Source organism: Nuphar pumila, chromosome 10 (genome assembly GCF_984573655.1).
Source record: "Nuphar pumila chromosome 10, dmNupPumi1.hap1.1, whole genome shotgun sequence".
Taxonomy (NCBI): domain Eukaryota; kingdom Viridiplantae; phylum Streptophyta; class Magnoliopsida; order Nymphaeales; family Nymphaeaceae; genus Nuphar; species Nuphar pumila.
The window spans coordinates 109,717,691-109,738,889 of NC_143258.1; the positions used below are offsets into that span (position 1 = coordinate 109,717,691).

The 21,199-nt window shown below is 36.0% G+C and overlaps 1 protein-coding gene and 1 long non-coding RNA gene across 2 annotated transcripts in view; one reads left to right on the plus strand and one right to left on the minus strand.

The window, feature by feature from the left end:
- LOC149827868 (cytokinin dehydrogenase 5-like) overlaps nucleotides 1–8,856 on the minus strand; it is a 47,532-nt gene extending 38,676 nt beyond the window's left edge. The window contains exons 1-2 of the mRNA XM_090018586.1: nucleotides 8,664–8,856; nucleotides 8,150–8,257 (exon numbers count right to left, since the gene is read on the minus strand). Coding sequence (XP_089874712.1) covers nucleotides 8,150–8,257; nucleotides 8,664–8,856 — 301 coding nt within the window. The remainder of the gene's footprint in view (nucleotides 1–8,149; nucleotides 8,258–8,663) is intronic.
- Nucleotides 8,857–9,273: 417 nt separating this feature from the next.
- Nucleotides 9,274–12,873, plus strand: LOC149827869 (uncharacterized). Its single transcript, XR_016434579.1, has 3 exons — nucleotides 9,274–9,413; nucleotides 9,991–10,070; nucleotides 12,662–12,873. It is a non-coding gene; the product is annotated as an uncharacterized LOC149827869 (long non-coding RNA).
- Nucleotides 12,874–21,199: the final 8,326 nt, after the last annotated feature.

Consider the following 21,199-nt stretch of genomic DNA (forward strand, 5'->3'; position numbering starts at 1 on the left):
CAATTTTGCAATTTTCATTCATGAAGTGTGAGCAATACAATAATTTCTGAACAGCAAACATCTCTTAGCGTTGTGGACTATTTTCATTTACGAAGGGTGAACATTACATGCATTTGTTGACCGCATACATCGCAAATCTATTTTGTGATTTTCATTCACGGAGGGTGAGCATTGCAATGATTTCTGAACAACACACATCACTTATTGCTTATAGGATTTTCTTTGATGCCAAGCAAACATTACAAGCCTTTGTTGACTGCATACATCGCAAATCTATTTTGCGATTTTCATTCACGGAGGGTGAGCATTACAATGTATTCTGAACATTAAACAACTCTTATCGCTTATAGCATTTTCATTTACGAAGGGCGAACATTACATGCCATTGTTGACCGCATACATTGTAAATCTATTTTGCGATTTTCATTCACGGAGGGTGAGCATTACAACGACTTCTGAACAACACACATCTCTTATCGCTTATACCTATTTTTATTTACAAAGGGCGAACATTGTACGCCTTTGTTTACAGCATACATCGCAAATCTATTTTGCGATTTTCATTCACGGAGGGTGAGCATTACAACTATTTATGAACAACACACATCTCTTATCGCTTATAGGATTTTTATATACAACGGGCGAACATTACAAGCATTTGTTCACCGCACACATTGCTAGTCTATTTTGCGATTTTAATTTACGTAGGGTAAGCATTACGACGATTTACAAACGTGTTTAGTAAAATTGAAATTTTATTTCAACCAAGAGAGATTTACATAATTTGTATACAGTCTTACAAAATTTGGTATACATAGTCTACAACACATGTTAGAAATCTATGTACATCATAATAATCATGGGGGGATCGGGTCATTCATTTCCTTGTAAATACTCTTGTTGGTGGATTATTTTTCCCTTTCGCATTTAAAAACTCAGTCAATTTTTGGCATAGTTTGGTGCAGAATCCCGGTATATCATCCTAAAATAAAAATGTAATGTGAAACCAATATATAAATTGAGTCCCCAATAACACAGGATAAAAACAGCATACAGTGTCGAAACCAGGTTCTCGCCCATTGTATATTGTTTTAATATACTTCATTACGAATATGCCACAATCGACCCCATTACTTTGTAAAGGAGCATGGTCAGCACAGAGCAAGATCCACTCGCCAATGTCGACACCCAAAACGTCTTTTAGGAATCCTGCTTGTGGTTAATGCAGAATATAGTAAAATTTGTGTCACTATAAAAGATATGATACACCTGTGGACATAAACTTACCAAATGCATAATGTCACGTTATACACCAGTGTGCAAGTCCAATTAGTTGTAACACCATAGTTGTTTTTCCCGTAAATTTATCGCGTATAAGACCCAATGCTCAACAGTTTGCCAGAGTGTAGGAATTAATATCTGTGAATGGATACAATATATTAGAAATTGATAAACAAATTGTGTTAGGAATGTTAGTCCTAAACCTTGGACAAGAGGTTTGTTCACTTACCTTTTCACTTGTCCAAAAGTCTCTGTAGTGATCATCGTTACCCCAACATGATAGTGCATCTTGAAATCCAATGGTGTATGGCTTTTGACGGATGTAAGTTTGTGGAACGAAAGAGTGATAATAGTAAGGTTAAACCATGAAACAACAAGAGTAAATCATAAAAGAAAATAAACCAATAAGAGTACATATATACCTTGAAATAAGTGGTGACAATGCGTCTAGTATTGCTTGTTGCGTTGCTTTGAATATAATTAACGAAATTTGATATAGTCTATTTGTAACAAATATGAACTTGTTAACATACATACCCATGACATACGTAAATATATAACTGATAGTGGTTTCATACGTACAAAATTACTGATATTATTCCCTTCTGTAAATTCATCTTGCATCCGATTGATGTTCTCTTAGAGCTCTTTATAGCGTTGTCGCCCACCTTTTTTTGTGGATGTCCTAGACACGAGCATAATATTCAGTATTTGACATTGAAATTGCTTTCTACAGTACACAACATAAATCGAATATACGCCATAAAGAGGCAAATGTTGTTGAAACTAGTCACGAGGTTTAGAAAATATACGTCTGAATCACCATCGATGGTCGTGTAGCTGTGGTCGTCTCCTTTCACCATCGCTGGCCATCTAGCTATCATTGTCTTCTTCGGCGCCATCGCTGGACGTATAGTCATCATCGTCTACTACGTCGATATCGATAACCCCTTTGTGACGAAGCAGGTTATATGTTCATTTCACGTACACATCGTTCTAAAGGAAAGCTAATGAACAACCTGCCAAACTTGTTCGACGTGTCATTCATATATAAAGGAAACGTCGTTTCACCTACCACCCATTTTAAAAAACTGCACGCAAATTAATTGCATTGCACTTTAATTAAATAAAAAAATGTCGTTTCAATTGCCTATTATAAATCTAGTCAATGTGATATGATGTATCAGTCTAAACATCGTGCCAATTGGTTTATTGTTTTCTTTTTCGTCATTTATGAATCAGTTATTGTGTAAATTGTGATAGGATATATCGTTCACATTGAAAAAGCTCGTAACAACAAATCACAATTGGACAAATATTGTTAAATTTTGAAAATTAAAGTATTGTGGTTGTAAGTCAGTTTGTATTTATTAAGTAACCTATATTTGTATTTATTAAGTTGCCTAGATTTGTAGTCTTAACGTCTCGATTTGTGTGATTGGTTTAGGTGGGGGAGTGACCCGACCCGACCCATTGTCCAGGTCTAAATCCCTAATCTATTTAACCTCTCTTCCTATTTATTTTCTGCGGCAGAGCAACTTCTTCTTCTTCTTTTTCTTACGACTTAGTCTTCTTCTTTTCTTTCTTCTTCTTGTATTTTTTCTTTCTTCTTTGTTCTTCTTTGTTCTTTTGTGCTCCTTCTACCTTTACTTGATGGATGATGTTTGATGTTGATTTTGTAGTTGTTTCATGTCGTGTTGAAAGATTTGTATAATCTTTGATGATGATTATAGTGGTTATCTTCTGTGGATACATCGATATATTCATGACGCATATAACTATGACGTATTTGTCATGAAGTATATCGAAGCTTACGCAGTATATAACGACCATAATCATCCTTAATCTTTTTCGCCATACTGAAACAAGTACAGATATTTTGCATGATAGATAGGTGGGTGTTGATGACCATTTATTTGATATATTCCTACTGTCGAACTCTCAATAGTTCGCAAACCATACTTTTCAGTTAGAAAAATATCTGCCTAATCTTCGATATACTTCATGACAAATATGCTAGTCGTGCAGGCTAGGTTGAATCTTCTTTGCATGTTGGGATCCATACCTTTATCTACTGCCAACATTCATCGTGAAAAAAAAACTTGCAAACAGATAAGGACCTCCATTGGTAGATAGATTTGCCTTCAATCATTCCCAGTGACTAGCAAAGGCCACTGAGTAAACTGAAAGTGTTGATGCTAATGATGTCTGTTTCGAAGCATATCCCTATTTGGACGTGGGTTGATGCTGATGATGATGTATGTTTTCTTTGATGATGATGATGGTAATGTATTGTATCTAAGCCAAACCATTGGTCATGATGTATTGTAACTAAATACTCATGTAAATGAATGTCGTAATGTATCATTCAAATTATTTATAATAACAATTTGTACTAAAGAATATACAATCCTTCAATAATCATGAGTTATGAATGCAAACGATTACAACGATTTACAATACTGAAAGTTAAATGCTAAAGGCATAATGATATGTACTAAGGAATACAAAATTTGGTAAAGATCATTACTTAAGAATAAAAAAACGATTACAATGACTTACACTAAAGAAAGTTAAATACTAAAGCGATAACGACTTGTACTAAGGAATACAAAATCCTGCAACGATAATTACTTATGAATGCAAATGATTACAACAATTTACAGTGCTGAAAGTTAAATGCTTAAGGCATAGCGATATATACTAAGGAATACAAAATCCTGCAAATATCATTACTTATGAATGCAAACGATTACTATGATTTACAATACTGAAAGTTAAATGCGTAAGCGATAATGATTTGTACTGAGGAATACAAAATTCTGCAACGATCATTACTTAAGAATGAAAATGATTATAACGATTTATAGTACTGAAAGATAAATGCTAAAGCGATAACAAATCATGATGTAACGTATTGTTCCCTAGGACAAATCTCGTGAAGGAAAATCGCAATAGGATATTCATATAAGCTGTACAGATCGTGATAGAACACCTTCTATAAAAAACAAATTGTGATCTCTTATATAAAACTAATTGCAATAAAATTGTGATCTCTTATAAAAAACAAATGCGATCACTTTTATTTATGAAGGTTGAACATTACAATGATCTGTTCAGCAAAATATGTGTTAGAAGTATTCAAAAAAGAATTAAACAATTAAAGAATGTCACGTTACAAAAAATCATTATAGAATTACAACAAATAATTATCGAGATAAAAAGAATCGTTATCGTTTATTTAGTGGCACTTGATGACTCATATGGACTATGACATACAAATCGTATCTTTCTTTTTCTTGGTGGACTATCTATCCTCGGTGGCCTCTTGGTTTCCAAGATCTTATTATAAACACTGGTCATCATCTCTACCAGTGACTGTATTTGTCTCCTTAAATTGCACACCTCATTCCGTAAGTCCTTATTCTCCCTCTCCAACATCGTGAACCTTGTGTCGAAGACAACGTTCTCTTTTGTGAGTTGTGTTCGCTCTTCGTCATGTACTGTTACTAAGGGAATCGTTGTTGTAGCTGGAGGGAGATGATGAACAGGTTTTAGATGCTGGGATGCGACATGATGGGGGACAGGAGGGAGGCATGGGTTCCCAATATTCTCAATCTCCAAATTTTGCCGCATGGGTTTTCAATATTTTTGGAAATAGAAAGGATCATATTGTCGTTCTTTATAATCATACGCTATGGCACAGACACCTTCTATGTTCCAATTATCCAATTGTTCACTGTAGCGTTCATGTCAATTCACGTTCCTAGCCCCACCACTATTCATCTTCCTTCTCACTTCCACAGGCTTCTTTGGGATAGATTATCCCAAGCCAGAATGTAGGAGAACTCAACTACTATATTGCAACTCGGCTTCATAATTGCTAAACAACCAAATATCGTGGTCAGACAGTCTCTCACCCTCGGCAACAAGCTCTTGGTCCTCGTCCTCCCTATCTCTATACAGTCTTCACACAACCTGTACATTGGAGATTATGGTTTAGGTATAGACAATTATGCATGCTAATGAATGCTAAATATTGAAACTCTTTTTAATAACAAGTGCAAAATATATTACAATGACTGTTACTAAAAATGTAAATGATTATTATAATTTACAGTACTAAAAGATAAATGCTAAAGCGATAATGATTTGTACTAACGAATACAAAATCTTGCAGCGATGATTACTTAAGAATGCTAAATATTTCAATAATTTATACTACTGAATGATAAAAGTTGAACCGATTGTAAATGATTTTAGACCATTTACCTCATTTAGTTGCAGCTCATCTAAAATGAACATAGCATTATCCTCATTGACATTTATTCTAGCCCACCGACCGATCTTTGGAAAACCACAAATCGCAAGGCTAGAGGTTGGAAAGGTAGAGGTTGGAGGGATGGGTTGAAGAAGAGAAAAGTATGACCAAGGTACGTAAATCGATCTTGTCTGTCTTGATTTACTGTGTTAGCGATTAATGTATAACGATTACTGTGATAGGTATTATCTCGTATAACAATTACTGTGATATCAATTATTGTGTACAGTGATTACTGTGTTAGCGATTACTGTGATAGTGTATGTGCAACGATTATTATTTATAGCGATTATTGTCTACAGCTAGGTGTATAAGTACAAATGAGACTAATTTATAATTGATACGAATAATATGCTATTTTATGTTACAGGGAGGTCAGAAGAGAAGTAGAGCATCGGGTGAAAAGCTCAGAGAGCAGTGTCAGTGGCCTATAGTTCTGTCGTGGTATGGTCAACTGAGTGTATATCAGAAGGATCAATTACAAAATATGCACTTTGGTGGCCTTCCGGACCAACATTATTTTGAAACGTACTGGAACACCATGACTCACCTGGTAAATAAGTAAAATCATCAGACGAACACATTCCAGTTTGATTCTTTTGAGATCACCATGACCCTAGAAGATGTGGCGCGGATTACTGGCCTTAAGTGCCATGAAAGTGCTGTCCTATTACGGGATTCAAACTATAACGCAAGAGAAAAGTGCATGGCCCTTCTAGGAATGTCGATGGATGACTGAAGTCAATGTATTTCTGGTGAAAGCAATTCTACATCGATAAAAGTTTCTTCTTTCTATAATAAATGGGAAGGTCGGTCCTCTACATGTGTATCTGAAATAGCTGACCAAGAGTTGTGCGGCTTCCTTCTTTATTTTTTTGGTCTTACTTTATTTTTTTATTGTTCTGGTTCAAAAATAAGTTACTTATAGCCACAGTACCTGAAAGACTTAGACGAAGTCGACAACTATGCATGGAGTGCTGCTATGCTCGCTCACTTATACAGTCAACTTTATCGTACGAGTAAGGGTACAAAAACCGCCGGTGGATTTTGGCCATCTGTTTAGGTATTTGTTTATTACATATTTAGTACTTGTAGACTAAGCTCGCTGGAGGTTGTAGTGTTAATAATATATTGTTTTTGTAGGTCTAGGCGTGGGAGTACATTGTCGTGTTGCATCCTCAGTGTCGCCTCCCACTATTTTTCTACTACTACCGTCCTCTGCTTTTCAATTTCTTCCTTCAATTCCCTTTCCTTCTCTTCCTTCTGCTTTTCCTTTCTCTTTTCTTCTCTTCCTCTTCCTACTTCTTCCTTTCTTTTTCCTTCTCTTACTCATCCTCTTGCCTCTTCCTTTCTCTTTCCTTCTCTTCCTCCTGCTTTTTTCTTTCTCTTTCCTTATCTTCCTCGTCCTCCTTCTCCTTCTTTTGTCTTTCCTTCTCTTCTTCGTCCTCCTCCTTCTTCCTTTGCCTTTCATTCTCTTCCTCATCCTGATGCTTCTTCCTTTGCTTTTCCTTCTCTTCTTCTTCCTTCTTCTTTAATTGTCTTTCCCTCTCCTCCTCCTCCTCCTTATTCTTTTTTTGCCTTTCTCTCTCCTCTACCTTCTTCATTTGCCTTTGCTTTTCATTCTCTTCCTTCTTCCTTTGCTTTTCTTTCTCTTCATCATCCTTCTTCTTCATCTTTAGTTTTTCCTCATTCTTTCTTTGATCTTCAGCCTCCATATCTGGTGGATAATCCTTCTTATAATATAATTCCAACGCTTTGTCCCTGTCTTTATCATTCTTAACCTTTATTATATTTTGGTACCTTTCATAACGCTCATATAGATAGGACTGACAGATAACTTCTCCAATATTCATCTCATAGAACGAAGGGTTATTTCTTGTCTGACGAGCAGTAAACATTTCTAACCTGTACAACACATAAATTTAACTGTATCATTATACGTTATAATCGCCTCCCCAAATATATACTAATACAAATTATCTCATTCGTTAAATGATCACTAACATTATAAATCATCACAATATTTGGCTTCATAAGTAAACATCATTATAAGATTTAACAAACTTAAGTACAAATCGAGGTAACTTCATAAATACACATCACTATTGCTTTAAATGTATAAATTGTTGCGGATTCAAACTTACAAATCGTTGTATAAATCGCAACCTTCATAAGTACATATCGTTGAAATGTTTGGCTTTTATAAGAACCAATCGTGCTAACAGTTTTTGATGCTCACAAGGTGGATAGGTACAAATCAATTTGTTTCTGTATGTTAATAGGTGTTATTTAGCATGGAGACGATCACCTAATTGTAAGATTTAACATTCAGATTTATAAATCGATTCGTTTGCATAATGAAACCTTACACGAAACTCATCAAAATGATAGGAGTTTTGGTAATCTGACAATCGAGGAGAAACACCTAGAAGGTAGACACAACCGATGGTGGCAACGATGCTGCCACTGTGCAGAAGACAACAAAGAATGCTCTGGCGGTAGCAGAAGGAAAATGATTTTGGTAATCCAACAGTGGAGGAGAAATACCCAGAAGGCAAACGTAGCCGATGGTGGCAACGATGCTGCCACTGCGCAGACAACGACAAAGAATGCTCTCACGACAACAGAAGAAAGCAAAGAATGCTCTGACGGCAGCTGAAGAAAGCAAAGGATGCTCTGGCAGCAGCAGATTACGGCAAACGGTGCTCCAGTAGACTTTGCTGCTTAGAGCGAAAACAAAATGTTTGGACTTTTTAAATCCTTAAGATTAACCATTTTGTGCTTTTCTCGAATAATCGTTTCACTTTTCTTGATGGAGGACAATTTTATCCTTTCTCAAACCAACGTTTTACTCTTTTAGATGAAAGGCATTTTTGTTCGTTTCATGATCTACATAATGCTGACAAACATGGAGATACGAGCCCCACGATGTTTAAGTGGTGCTCATTGAGACCCCGGAACACTAAATGTATCTAACGGCCGTCCCTTGGGGGTGGTGGTGGTGGGGGTTTGTATATAACCTGCGATAGAAAAAAGGGGCATCACAACAGAGGACGCCAACCCCCTTCAGCCAGGTTGCCGACGACCGATAACGATGCCCACCGACGAGAGGGCGACGCCGCCCCTCGTCGTGCCCTCTGCCGATGTCTCAGCACACACACACACAAAAAGGAGGGGGGCCACCGGAGACATACCTCACGGACGACGACTATCCTAGCTACGCCATCGCCGTCCTCAGCCTCCATTTCCTCCATCGTCTTGCAAGACGCTAGCTCCCCCGTTTATTGCAGGGCCTCTGCTGCCTCTGGTGTGGTACCCAGCATGAGCTCCGCCGAACGCCGGGGTAGTCGTCCGGGTCGAACCGCTCTGGGCTCATGTAGACTCACGTCCTGACGTTCGACCCGCACGGATCGAGTGTTCTCACTATGATCTTGCTCGAAGTCGGCGATCTTCACCTTGCCCTTGTGATTGATGAGATGGGAGGGCTTGATCTCTCAGTGCACGATCCTCTGTCTATGGAGGTAGTTGAGCCCATCCAGCACCTGGCGAGCGATTCCGGTGATCGATGGCTTAGAAATACTGGCTTCCCTCTTTAGGAGGCCCTCGAGGGTGCCATCCCTCGCTTTCTTCTTTGGTTTGTTTGCAATTATGTCACCCGCATCATCCAGCCAGCCAACAACCAGTGAAGAAACAACCGACAATGCACCAGAGGTGTCATTGGAGATAAAGCGACGACCACCCAAAAGAAAAAACTCACGCTCTCAGAACCCTGCTAGCGATCCAGATAAGCCGGCGATTTCTGCTCATCTCAGTATGTGCATGATATGCATGCAGTTGCTATTATGCTTGTGCACACATATTAATAGCCTCTATATATAGTCTCCATTATTATGACTGCGCATAGATCATAGATCTAGGCATGACCCCAACGCATATGCTTGTGCATATGTTTACATTGTAAAAGAAATATGTGCAGAAAAAGTATCTGCACACCAAGTGTTTGCCAAAAGTCTCAATGAGACTGCAAACTCAAATCATAGAAACATACCTGGATCTGGAGATCAGGCCGTCACACGTTCTAACGTTTTTATGATACCACTATTGGGCCAGTAAGATAGATGAAGATTACATTGTAGAGCCAGAGAGAATGAAAGAGAGTGTGATCAATAGGAGGCTTGCTTCAGGAGGGTTCTTATTTTTCACCTCTACATTAGGTAGATACTCTGGCAGTTTCACATATTGCTAGCTGTGGTCCGGCTATCTCAGTATTTGGATCCTTTATGGCAAATTATTCCTTATAAAGTGAAAATTGTTTGCAATTATTTTAGAATTTTGGTGGTAATTGTAATCTTATTCATTTTGATGAAATTTTGCAAAATAATGTGTAGGCCCTGCCCTTGATGCAGTGGAGGCTGCACTGTCCAAGTATGGGGATGACCCTTTCTTCTTGGGACAGAAATTGTCTATGGTAAGCCAATGGACACTCTAATTATTAAAAAACAAAGAAATTATAATTGAAAGAAATTTGCTGTTGCACCAAGTATCCTTCAAAATGATCAACTTGTTCAAGCCACATCAAGAAATAGGCAATCATGGGATCTGGATACAATTGATCTTCAACTCCATGGGCCTGAACCCTCCTTGATCTGAGTCCAACCAGATCTAGCATGGTCAAGTTCAGTTTGGGGTCCGAGGGCAGTTGTATATTATCAGTTTGAACCTATGTCACAAATGTCATCAATATTTTGAAAATAACATGATTTTGTTGAAATATTTTCAAATGCTGATATCATAACCAAATTTCAAAATTCACCCATTTCTAAACATATCTAATTTTTGCAATATTTGTTTACATTTTTTATACATAAATTTAAATACGCCAATAATTTTCATGGAATTTTCCTAGAAAGACCAGATTTTTAAATTACCACAATATTTTTCATTGCCAAGTTTTTTCTTTTCTTTTCTTTTCTTTTTTTGGATTTATAACCTGAAGAAACCACACCCGGCACAAAGACCTGGTCGCACTGGCTCAGCCTGTCATACATACGGTTGTTGTGCTGGCAGTGTAAAACTCAAGGCTAGGACCCCTGCCCCTAGGGCCTATGCTACGTGTTGGCTTGCGCATAGGGGCGATGCCCATGAGAATCGAACCTTGACTGCCTGCCCGTCTAGAAGCCAAGGCCCCACCCCACTATTTCAACCCCCCCTTGGGGCTTGCCAAGATTTTCTTGAAAGCAGGTTTTGTGACATTGGTTTGAGCCTCCCGCAGAACATCCACTTTATATGTATGCACCAAATATGCACATAGATAAGCCCTGTATGTCAGATTTGGATATGGTAAACAAATAACCAATCCAGATCTGGGTCTGCCCAGGACATGGATCCCATGCACATAAATGAAACACAAAACCGACCCGCTAGGTTGGATCCAGGACTGGTCTTGCTGGGTTGTAGATGTGTTGGTCTCTTGAGTCATGAGAGCAATGTTTGTGATTGTTTCATATGAAAATGACTAATGGTACTCTTGGGATGTGAAAATCTCATATTAACAGGTGGACATTGCATATGCTCCATTGCTTCAAAGGTTTGATATCCTGTTCCCAATCTTCCAAAATTATGACATTTTCTCATTCAGACCTCTACTGGCGTCACTATATCAGGTGAGTGGATGGTGTAGAACGTAAAACAATCCATATTTTTCTCATAGTTATGTGTATTTAGGGATGTCAATGATTCAGATTTGGGTTCAACATCTGACTGAATCCAAACTTGTTTAGATGGATTCAGTGGATTGAGGAGTATCTGATTAACAATTGGATTCAGATTAGATTTGGGGTTTCGCATCCAAATCTGAATCTGAGTCCAACCGGAACCATATATATCTAACAAATATCTGAATCGGATTTGGATGTAAAACCACAAATCGAAATAGCTATTTTATGCTAGTTAGATCCAGAAACAGTACTGCCTTTTCTAACTGAATCTGAATCCAACTACAAATCCGATTAGCCAGAATCCTATAAGGTCAGCTCTAGAAAGTCCTTATATGAACTGAATCTGACCCGTTCACATCCCCGGTTTTAATTTATTTGGTGGCAGTCTAAGTAGGGCTTTGGCTTAAATCTGCCCTTGAAAGTTGAAACTATCGCTAGCTGTGAATTTAAATTTAAGAGGTGAAATGCCCTTGACATTTGCCATAACTCACAATAAAAAATAATGCAGGAACTGAAAAATACAGAGGCCTTCAAGAAAACAAAAGCAGATCCAGAAGCGCTTGTGAAATACTACAGGCTGCATTTCTTGGAACTCTCTCTTTCTATTTCTATTTCTATTTATATTTATATATCACACATCCATGCAAGTCACCTTGTGTTGGGACGTTACAAATTCGAACCCCAAATGGTATGATTGTATAACTGCTAGGGGTCTGCCTAACCCCCACCCTGTTGGTAAGCGTACCAAAACTTAGAGATGAAAAAGAGCATTGTTTGTAACTGGCTTGGATGTATAAGCCAGGTTTGGATTTGGGTTGGTTCAAGTTCAGGTTGCATAGGAAATGAATTTGGATACGAACCAAGTTCAAGTTTAGGTATACAAATTGCACAGCATCATTTGGGTCAGGTATAAAAGGGGGGATCGAGCACAAAAGGGTTCAAGTCTATATTTTTCTTACCCAAGAACCTACTCATTTTTTGGAAGGATCAATATTTTAGATGCAGTCCAAATCCATGAATCTATCAAGATCAGGCTAGCTAGGTTGCTTCTAATCAGTTCGGCGCATCAATTCGGGTTGGGTCGGCCCAAACCAGATACACCCTTTTTCATGGTAGTGAGTCTGCAGAGAAAGTTTGCATCTAGGGCTAACCTTTGTATAATAGGTCTAGATCAATCTCCCTAACTTTATCCATTTGATCCAAAATAAAACGTTATTATCCTTAGGAACTCTTCTAAGATTGGAACATAAATTGGCAATTTGTTCCCATTGACTATACTTCTTTTATTTCTTTATTATTATTTTTTTTAATGAGAAAAGTAACCATGATCTCTATAATGTAGGGTGAAAAGTAAAGTTTGCTGTCCTTATGGTGCCATCTCTACTTCCAGCCTTGCAAGAGAATAAAGAGAAGGTTACATTTAGATGTAGCTGAATATCCTTTAATTATGATGTTGTAACTAATCACATCTTTGTTAGTTGCTCTCTCTGCATTTTTTTACTTTATTCGACTTTTGTAGCCTTTGGTGTGATCACCCATATCCAATTATAATATTTTTTTACTTTCCTTTAAAAAAAAAAACTGTCATCAGGTCGGGTACCCAACCCATCAAGGTGTACCCGCCCTGCTCAAATAACAATTTGTCGGGTTTGAGTTTCACCGGGTTACAAAAAAGAAATCCAAAACTCGGATCCGTATAATTTAAAAAGTTCGCTATTACTAAAATTACATGTAAAACACTAGAGTCAGGTTGAGTACCTGGCAAAAATTTCGGGTCAAGTCGGGTACCCGGTACAAAACCAACCCATTGACAGCACTACGTGAGATGATGGAATTAAGGGGCCGACGACAGAGCCAAGCCTACCTCTGCAATACTCACTAGTGTCTTAACAGATATGGCTTCTCTTAAGTGGCCAGTGAGAGACTTGGGATGGTTGCTTCCAATATTGGCTGGCATCCCTGAACTTCTTGTAAGGATGGGGCCGATAATTCATCACCCTAAGACTCTTATTTCATGCTTTAATAATTTATAAAACCAAGTTTACCCTTTCCCCCTAAATTTTTTTTATGGTGCTTCAATTAGATTTCGTGATATCTAACGTAATGAACATTTTAAAATTGGGCTTTTTTTATATACTTAACGAGGGCCATTTAAGTGTGGGGCCTAGAAGAGAATGATGCTGGCTGTTTGGCCCATCCCCAATCGGTTAAAATCCCTTGGCCTGCTTTGGGTTTCCGGCAAGGGATGCGTACTCCGAATACTGAACTCTCGACGTCCTTTAGTTTACTTTTTAAGCTGACCCACCTAACCAGGTGTTCCAGGACCTTGTGGGCTTACTGAAGAGTTTTGAAGTAAACATAATTTTTAGAAGTAAAAAAAAAACAGGATAAAAATTAAGGTCCATCTTCAGAGATGGTGGTAGCTGCGAACCATTTTTTTTAGTTTACCGCTAGCTAACCGGGTTTTCAAAAGGGTTTTTTCATGTTTTCTTTATATTTAGCCATACATATGTGTTTTACATGCTTGATTTTATAGGAATTTTGGATTGACCGGAATCCAGGAACCCTGTTTGATCTAAACGGGTCATGTACAAACTGGGTTTGGATCGAGATCCAAATAATCCAAAAATCATAAGGGCAAGTACGAAAGAATTTTTTAGAGTGAGGGGCAAAAGAAAAAAAATCATAAAAGTTAAAGAATTAGAGGAGAAAGTGAAGGTCAAAAAGGTCTTTTCTCAAAGAAAGGATAGAAAGGACCTCTCACCCCATAGGATGCTACCATGTGGCAGCTCCCCTCTCTCTCTTCTCCCTCCCCTTCCATGTATCCCCCCCTTCCTCTCTCTCTCTCTCTCTCTCTCTCTCTCTCTCTCTCTCTCTCACAAAAAATCTCAACCTCATCACCTCTCTCCTTTCTCACTCATCTCCCACGTCACTCTCTTGATTGCCAACTCCACGCCACCATCTGCCCCATCGTCAGTTACCAATCAATGTCCCCTCACCAGTCGGGCCATCCCTCTGGCCACCACACCGTCGTCAAGTGCCGATCACACCCAGCCTGATGCCATCACCGCTTTTGTCTATCGCCACCCTCTCTCTCTCTTTTGTGCAATTGTGCACACCACAGGTGTCGCTGGAACCATCTCCCATCGGGGACCAGCCTCTTTCTGCCACCACTCGATCACTGGTTTGGGCAGTCATCGGTCATGTCACCCCTCCTTGTGTTGTTCTAGCTTCCTCCACCCCCTTCTTCGTTGTCAGTAGAGAGGAAAAAGAAGAAAAGGAAAAAGAAGAAAAAAAGAAAAGGAAGAAGAAAAAGAAAAACAATGGTTGTCTACGCACCACCATCGGGCCAGGTGGGTCCCGCTGACACCAACAGTGACCTGTTGTCGCTGCCACCATACCATTGCCATTGTCATAGTTGTCTCAAGATCCATGCATTGCCTTGGGATCCACATATTGCCTTGAAAACCACACAATACCTCATAAATTGCATACTACCATGGGAACTATGTCGTTATCGCCCTATGCGTGTATTGTCTCGATGTCTGCATTGCCATCATTGCCTCGTTAGTCATGTCAAATAAAGAACATATTTTTTAGAGGTATAATTCCCAAATCCTTATCAGGGCTCAGGGTACAATACCCCTACTACACTTATCGGATTCCTAATTATGCATAGGGTGCATAAGTAATTACCTGTAAATGCTTTACAACCCAAAAATAGCTTTTTTGGGTTCATAAATTAGTTAGAATATAATATTTAACTAACTAGAATTGAGTTTGACAAACGAGATGTATAATTGTAGAACCAGGTTTATCAGAAACATTTTGAAGTGTGTTATTTTGCAGGTTGAACTCTTAATATTTAAAAAGATAAAACTAGTATATTTTGTTAATTGGATGCAGGTAATGGTAGATCTTAAATGTATGTTGTGTGAGCATATGCCAACAAGGCATACACATTAAATGTCTTTTATGTGTGTTGATATGCATGCAATTACAACATACGTAAGGGAATGCTTGGTTGTACTCATGTGCCCAGAGTGTATATCTTCATTGTGCTCAATTTATGAGGTCAGGCTCTTGTTACGACTCATTTTCTTTGCAAATTATGCCCTAGTGAGCCATTACATCTTCGTGCTTGCACTCAGGTGTGCCTCTTAGTGCTTAGTTCAGTTAATGTGTTGCACTAGATAAGACCTGTATCGTTAGAGATATTTGAGTGAATGAGGATATTCATGAGGTACATGCATTTTGGGTGGTTTGTTATTAATGAATATCATGGGGATACGATACGTACATGTGCAGTTGAGGCATACATACGAATGTTATTGTATTAGAATTAATACGTGTAGAGTTGAGTCGTATATACAAATATTATATTGTGATTTGTATGTTTGTAATTAAGTCATACATACGAATTTTGTTGTATTATGATTCATATATATGCAATTGAGGCATACGTATGAATGTTATTTTGTTGTGATTGTGCGTATACAATTGAAGCATATCTGAGCCATTGATTTTCAACCCTTAAAAGATCTTTCTTATACATCATAATCGAATGATCCAAGAGTCTATTTCTATAAAACCATGCATCTGGATCACATTTGTGTCATGAAATTTTAGAAAAAAATAAAAAAGGACCTATAAAAGTCTCGTTGCATGCCAACTTCCATAGATAAAGGCAAACTAGAATATTTAAACTAACAAAATATGTAAACTGGTATAAACCAAGATTTTCATAGTTTTTTTTTTGTAAATCTGACCCTGTAGATGCATTTCGCATTGTCCACTTGCTTGAAATCGACTATTGGATCATCATAATGGGATAAAAAATATGATTATTTATGCTTGCATATTTATAAAAATTTTGAGTCATTGATTTTCAAGCCTTAAAACATCATTCTTATACATCATAATCGGATGATCCAAGAATCTATTTCTATAAAATTGTGCATCTAAATTGCATCTGTATGGTAAAATTTTAGAAAAAAAAACTATAAAAATCTTGACATATTTTAGTTATCCTAGATCAAGGGAAACTGAAATATGTAAACTAACAAAATATGCAAACTGGTATGAACCAGTATTTTCATAGGTTTTTTTACAAATTTAACCCTATAGATGCATTCTGCATGGTCCACTTGATAGGAATTGACTTTTGGATCATCGTAATCAGATCAAGAAATATGATTTTTATACTTATATATTTGCAAAAATTTTGAGCCATTGATTTTCAAACCTTAAAAGTTCTTTCTATAAAATCATGCATTCTATTGCATTCGTATGGTAAAATGTTAGATAAAAATATAAAACTATGAAAATGCATGATAATTATAAATCTAAAACCAACGATAATTATCATCGTTAATATAAATCTAAAATTGACAATAACTATCATCGCTCTTAATAAACAATTGATGATAAATATCATCGCTAATGTTAAAATTTTAGATCTCCTCACGCAGAAGGCCTCCCTCCCTTTTTATTTTCATTCCCTCCCCAAAAAACTCATGTCTTTCTTCTCTTTGCTCTCTCTCTTCTATGCTCCCTCTATCTACTATTGTCATTGATGTCGGTAACCTCTTTCCAGCCACCACTGATCTCCCTCTCAGCTCGAGACCTCTGTTGCTCTAAAGGACCTCTTCTTCAACCTCAATCACCACATCCATAACTTAGAGTTTGAACAATCCATCAACTCTACCGATCAGAGTAAGGGTTTCACGCCCTCCTTCTCCTATGATTTCCTGTGGTTCTATTTTTTCTTTTCCCTTCTTTGGATTTTTCGTCCTCATTGTGGCTAAGGAATGTGTGATATCTACATTTTTCTTCCATTGTTCTATGTTCATCGGATTTTTTGAGGTTATCTCTACTCCGAATCTCTATAGACTAAATAGAGAAACATGGATTTTAATGCACATCATTATACCATAAAAAAATGGAGACAACCTGCAGCATTGCATTGAGATCCTCATGTTGAATTTTTTTTATGCATGTGTGGACACGTGCATGGTGATCCTTTGTCTGGATTTGGATGTATTTGCTTTGTCTTTATTTTTTCTTCGATGAAAAGAAAGTGAATGAAAAAGGTTCATGATGTATTTTAGTGTTTGATCAATGATTGGGGCTTGTAACAATTAAATTTTATTTTTTGTTTCTACTATTTAGGTTAAGCAAAAATAAAATGTTTTGTTAAGCAAATATAAGATGTTTCTGTTTGAGGATATAGTGCACAATATTACATTTTATTGATTATCGATGAAACTTTTCATTGTGCATTATTATAATTATTGTAATAATTGTTGTTATAGACTGTTTTCAATTTATATGTTTGGTTATTTGAATTAAATATCAATTTTTATAATAATAGAAAATTCTAAAATTTGAATTTAAGTTTGAAGTGTTATATTTTTCTATAATAATTGAAGTATTCTGTAATAATTAAAGTGTTTTGTAATAATCGAATAGCAGTTTCTATAAGAACAGATAAATTTGCATGATTTCATGCAAATTTCCCAAGAATTGAGCTATTTTTCAAATGACTATGCAAATTTTTTATGAAAATTTGCATGATTCCATGCACATTTCCTTCTAATTAAGCGAATTTCATCAAACTATACAAAAGTTTTATGCAAATTCGCACGAATCCATGCAATTTTCCTTCTAATTATAAATTTTGTTATTAAACTATGCAGAAGTTCTATGCAAATTCACATGATTTCATGTGATTTTTCTTCTAATTGAACGAATTTTCATTAAACTATGCGAAGGTTCAATGCAAATTCACACAATTCCATGTGATTTTTCTTCTAATTGAGTAAATTTTCATCAAACTATGCATAAGTTTTATACAAATTCATACGATTTTATGCAATTTTCTTTTTAATTGAGCAAATTTTCATCAAACTATGCAAAAGTTACATGCAAATTTACATGATTTCATGCAAAAACTGTGCCAGTAAAAATATAAATAAAAAAAAGACTTTTGTCGAAGATATTTATCATCGGCTATATAAAAGTTAATAGCGATGACATTTATCCTCAATTTTCTTAATATAACAGATGATATTTATTGTTGGCTATTTAAACATATATGACTTTTCAATATATATACGACGATAATTATCATCAATTTTTAATATATAGATGATAATATTTATCATCGCTTTTAATTAGTATAGCTGACGATAAATATTGTCGCCTTTAATTACTATTATCGACAACATTCTAGAGCTAACCATTTTATACCGATTATATTATATCGTCGAAATTATTTTTAGATACACGATGATATATAAATATTATTGAAAATAATAATATAAACGATTGTAAAAAGTTGACGATGCAAGAGATGATATTTATCGTCATTTATGTTATTGGTTACCATAAATCATATATTGTCGATGATAAATATCGTCAACAATGACCTATTTTCTTGTAGTAAAAATTAGTATGCGTACGAACAAATGTGATGTATGTTTATTATTATACATGAATTGTGAGATAATATATGAAATGAGACAGAATGTATGGATTCATGTATTAGAAATTAACTGCATAGAATTATTTGCATGCATTATAAGATATATGTTTAGTTTTTATCGAATATTCGTAGGTGGATGACATATATGTAATATACATAACATGTATCAGCCCTTACGATGGTTTCAAATATGAAACCTTATGATGCGTGATTGACATTTGTGAATATGGCAAATGGTGGGTTATAAAGGTGATGAGTATTCAAAAGACATGTTTTGTATTTAGTATTGACCTCAATATTTATTTTGTTTATCAAAATTATGTAATATACATTAAATCTTGCAAGTATGACAAGTTCGATATACGCACGTGGTGCATGATCAAATAGCATGGATTTATGGGTGTTGACTTAAGTTATTGCTTGATGTATTAAATTTTTGCTATTTGTGTTTTGATCTGCAATTCTGTCATGTGTGATACATGATATGTATGATTTTATAATATAAAATTTATAGGTATTGACCTGTGTGCAACTGTTATTGGATTATTGCCTAGCATATTTGTTTACTTTGTGAAATGATATGCATTGATATCAAGTCTTCAAAAATTAAGAAAATTGCATTATATGCGTTACTCTAAAAGATGATGTGACATTGACTCGTACTATTAAGGTTGAGCAAGTGGGTTAAATGTGAACCTTCATTTACACCAATCCCGTTGAACGTAGACTATTGTAGTCCTGTCAGGTCAAATGTGAACCCTTTTTTTACCACGATGGTTTAAGGAAACTTTATGCTCTGATATATATGGCAGAGTTTGAGTTACAACTATATGCCTATAGTAGTGCGCATACGGTGTTTCAGTCCAAGGAACGACGTGTCTCAAACTCTAGTGTTAGTCTCTTGTTCTTGGAGTTTAAAATATAAAAAATGTAAATATTTTGAATGGATACTACAGAGAGACCTAAGTACTTATAGTTGGTTGGGCGTGGTGTCTCGGGGTAACAAGATAAAATTTAAGTTTAATGTTTGCAAACATTGTATGAATTATAAAAGAAAGTTAACTAAAAGAAAGAAAGACTATTCATGCATAGGGTAAGTCATGGCATAACTATATAGTTGTATGCAATTAAACTGTTATAAGTATGCTTGTATGTTTAATTTGATATCTGCATAATTGTATGCATGAAATACGTGTGAGCATGATTGCATACTTAAAAGAGATCAATGCTTAATTATTTGCATGGATTGATATGCTAGCGTAAGTTTATGTTTGAATGTCCTATGCGCATAATTGTATGCATGAATACAAGTGCATATATTTGTATGTTTGAATTGTATGTATACTTACGCATAATGAGATGTGTAAGTTGTATGCTTCGTTTACACATTGATGTTTGCGTAAGATTTTATATTTAACCATATATAAATGTATACATATATTGTATGTTTGATATATGCACGTGAATGAGTTGCTTGTTGAGACCTAGTAAGAGTCTGCAAAATTGTGTTGAGACATTATATGTCTCATGCTTCATTTCTTTTCTCTTTTCAGATTTACAGAAATAGGTAGACGAATGTCTAGAGACATGAGGCCTGATGTATTAGACTGGATTGTATTCTTGTCTCTTTTTAGTGTTTTATATACAAACTCTGAAATTTTATTTACGATATAAATGAAATCATTTTGTAATATTTGAATTGTTATGATTTGATTCTAACTTTGTGACGCGTTTGAGTCTGAGGATGATTTCAAATTGATTTAAAAAAGTCTTCCACTGCGTTTAAAAAAAATATTCTAATCGAGGCGGAGCACTACAAGCACCATCTAGGTGCTTTATAAAAGATTGAAGTAGCCAAAAGACCACCTCATATTTTTATGGTATTAATTGAATTAAATATTTATATTTTAAGATAAGATTCAAAAAAGAGAATTTTTGATGAACCTTCCATATGAATATTTAATAAAATATTCACAAGATATATTGGGTTGATTGGGCTCATAAGAGTTTAAAATTATTGTAAGACACTAAAAAAAATTGTGTAGCATGTGATGGGTTAATGAAATTAATAGATTGCATTTTTTATTGGAGTTTGTTAAACCACCCAAAAAAATCATGAAGTTGTACTCTCTCAGGTGATGAACAATAAAATTGTCAAATCTGGTTTGATTAGATCCTGTTGGGTCTAGACCTAGATATGGCCAGAATTTTGTGTCAGCAAGATCCAATACATAAAAACCAGTTTTTTAAAATCCAAATGTAAATGTCGATCAAACTATCCCATCCTGATAGAGGAATGCACATACCATTCTTATATGATTGTTTTGGATCCATGTAAGATTTCATTTACCAAGGTCTACATGTGGGCAGTTTCTCAGTTGAGCCCGAACACAT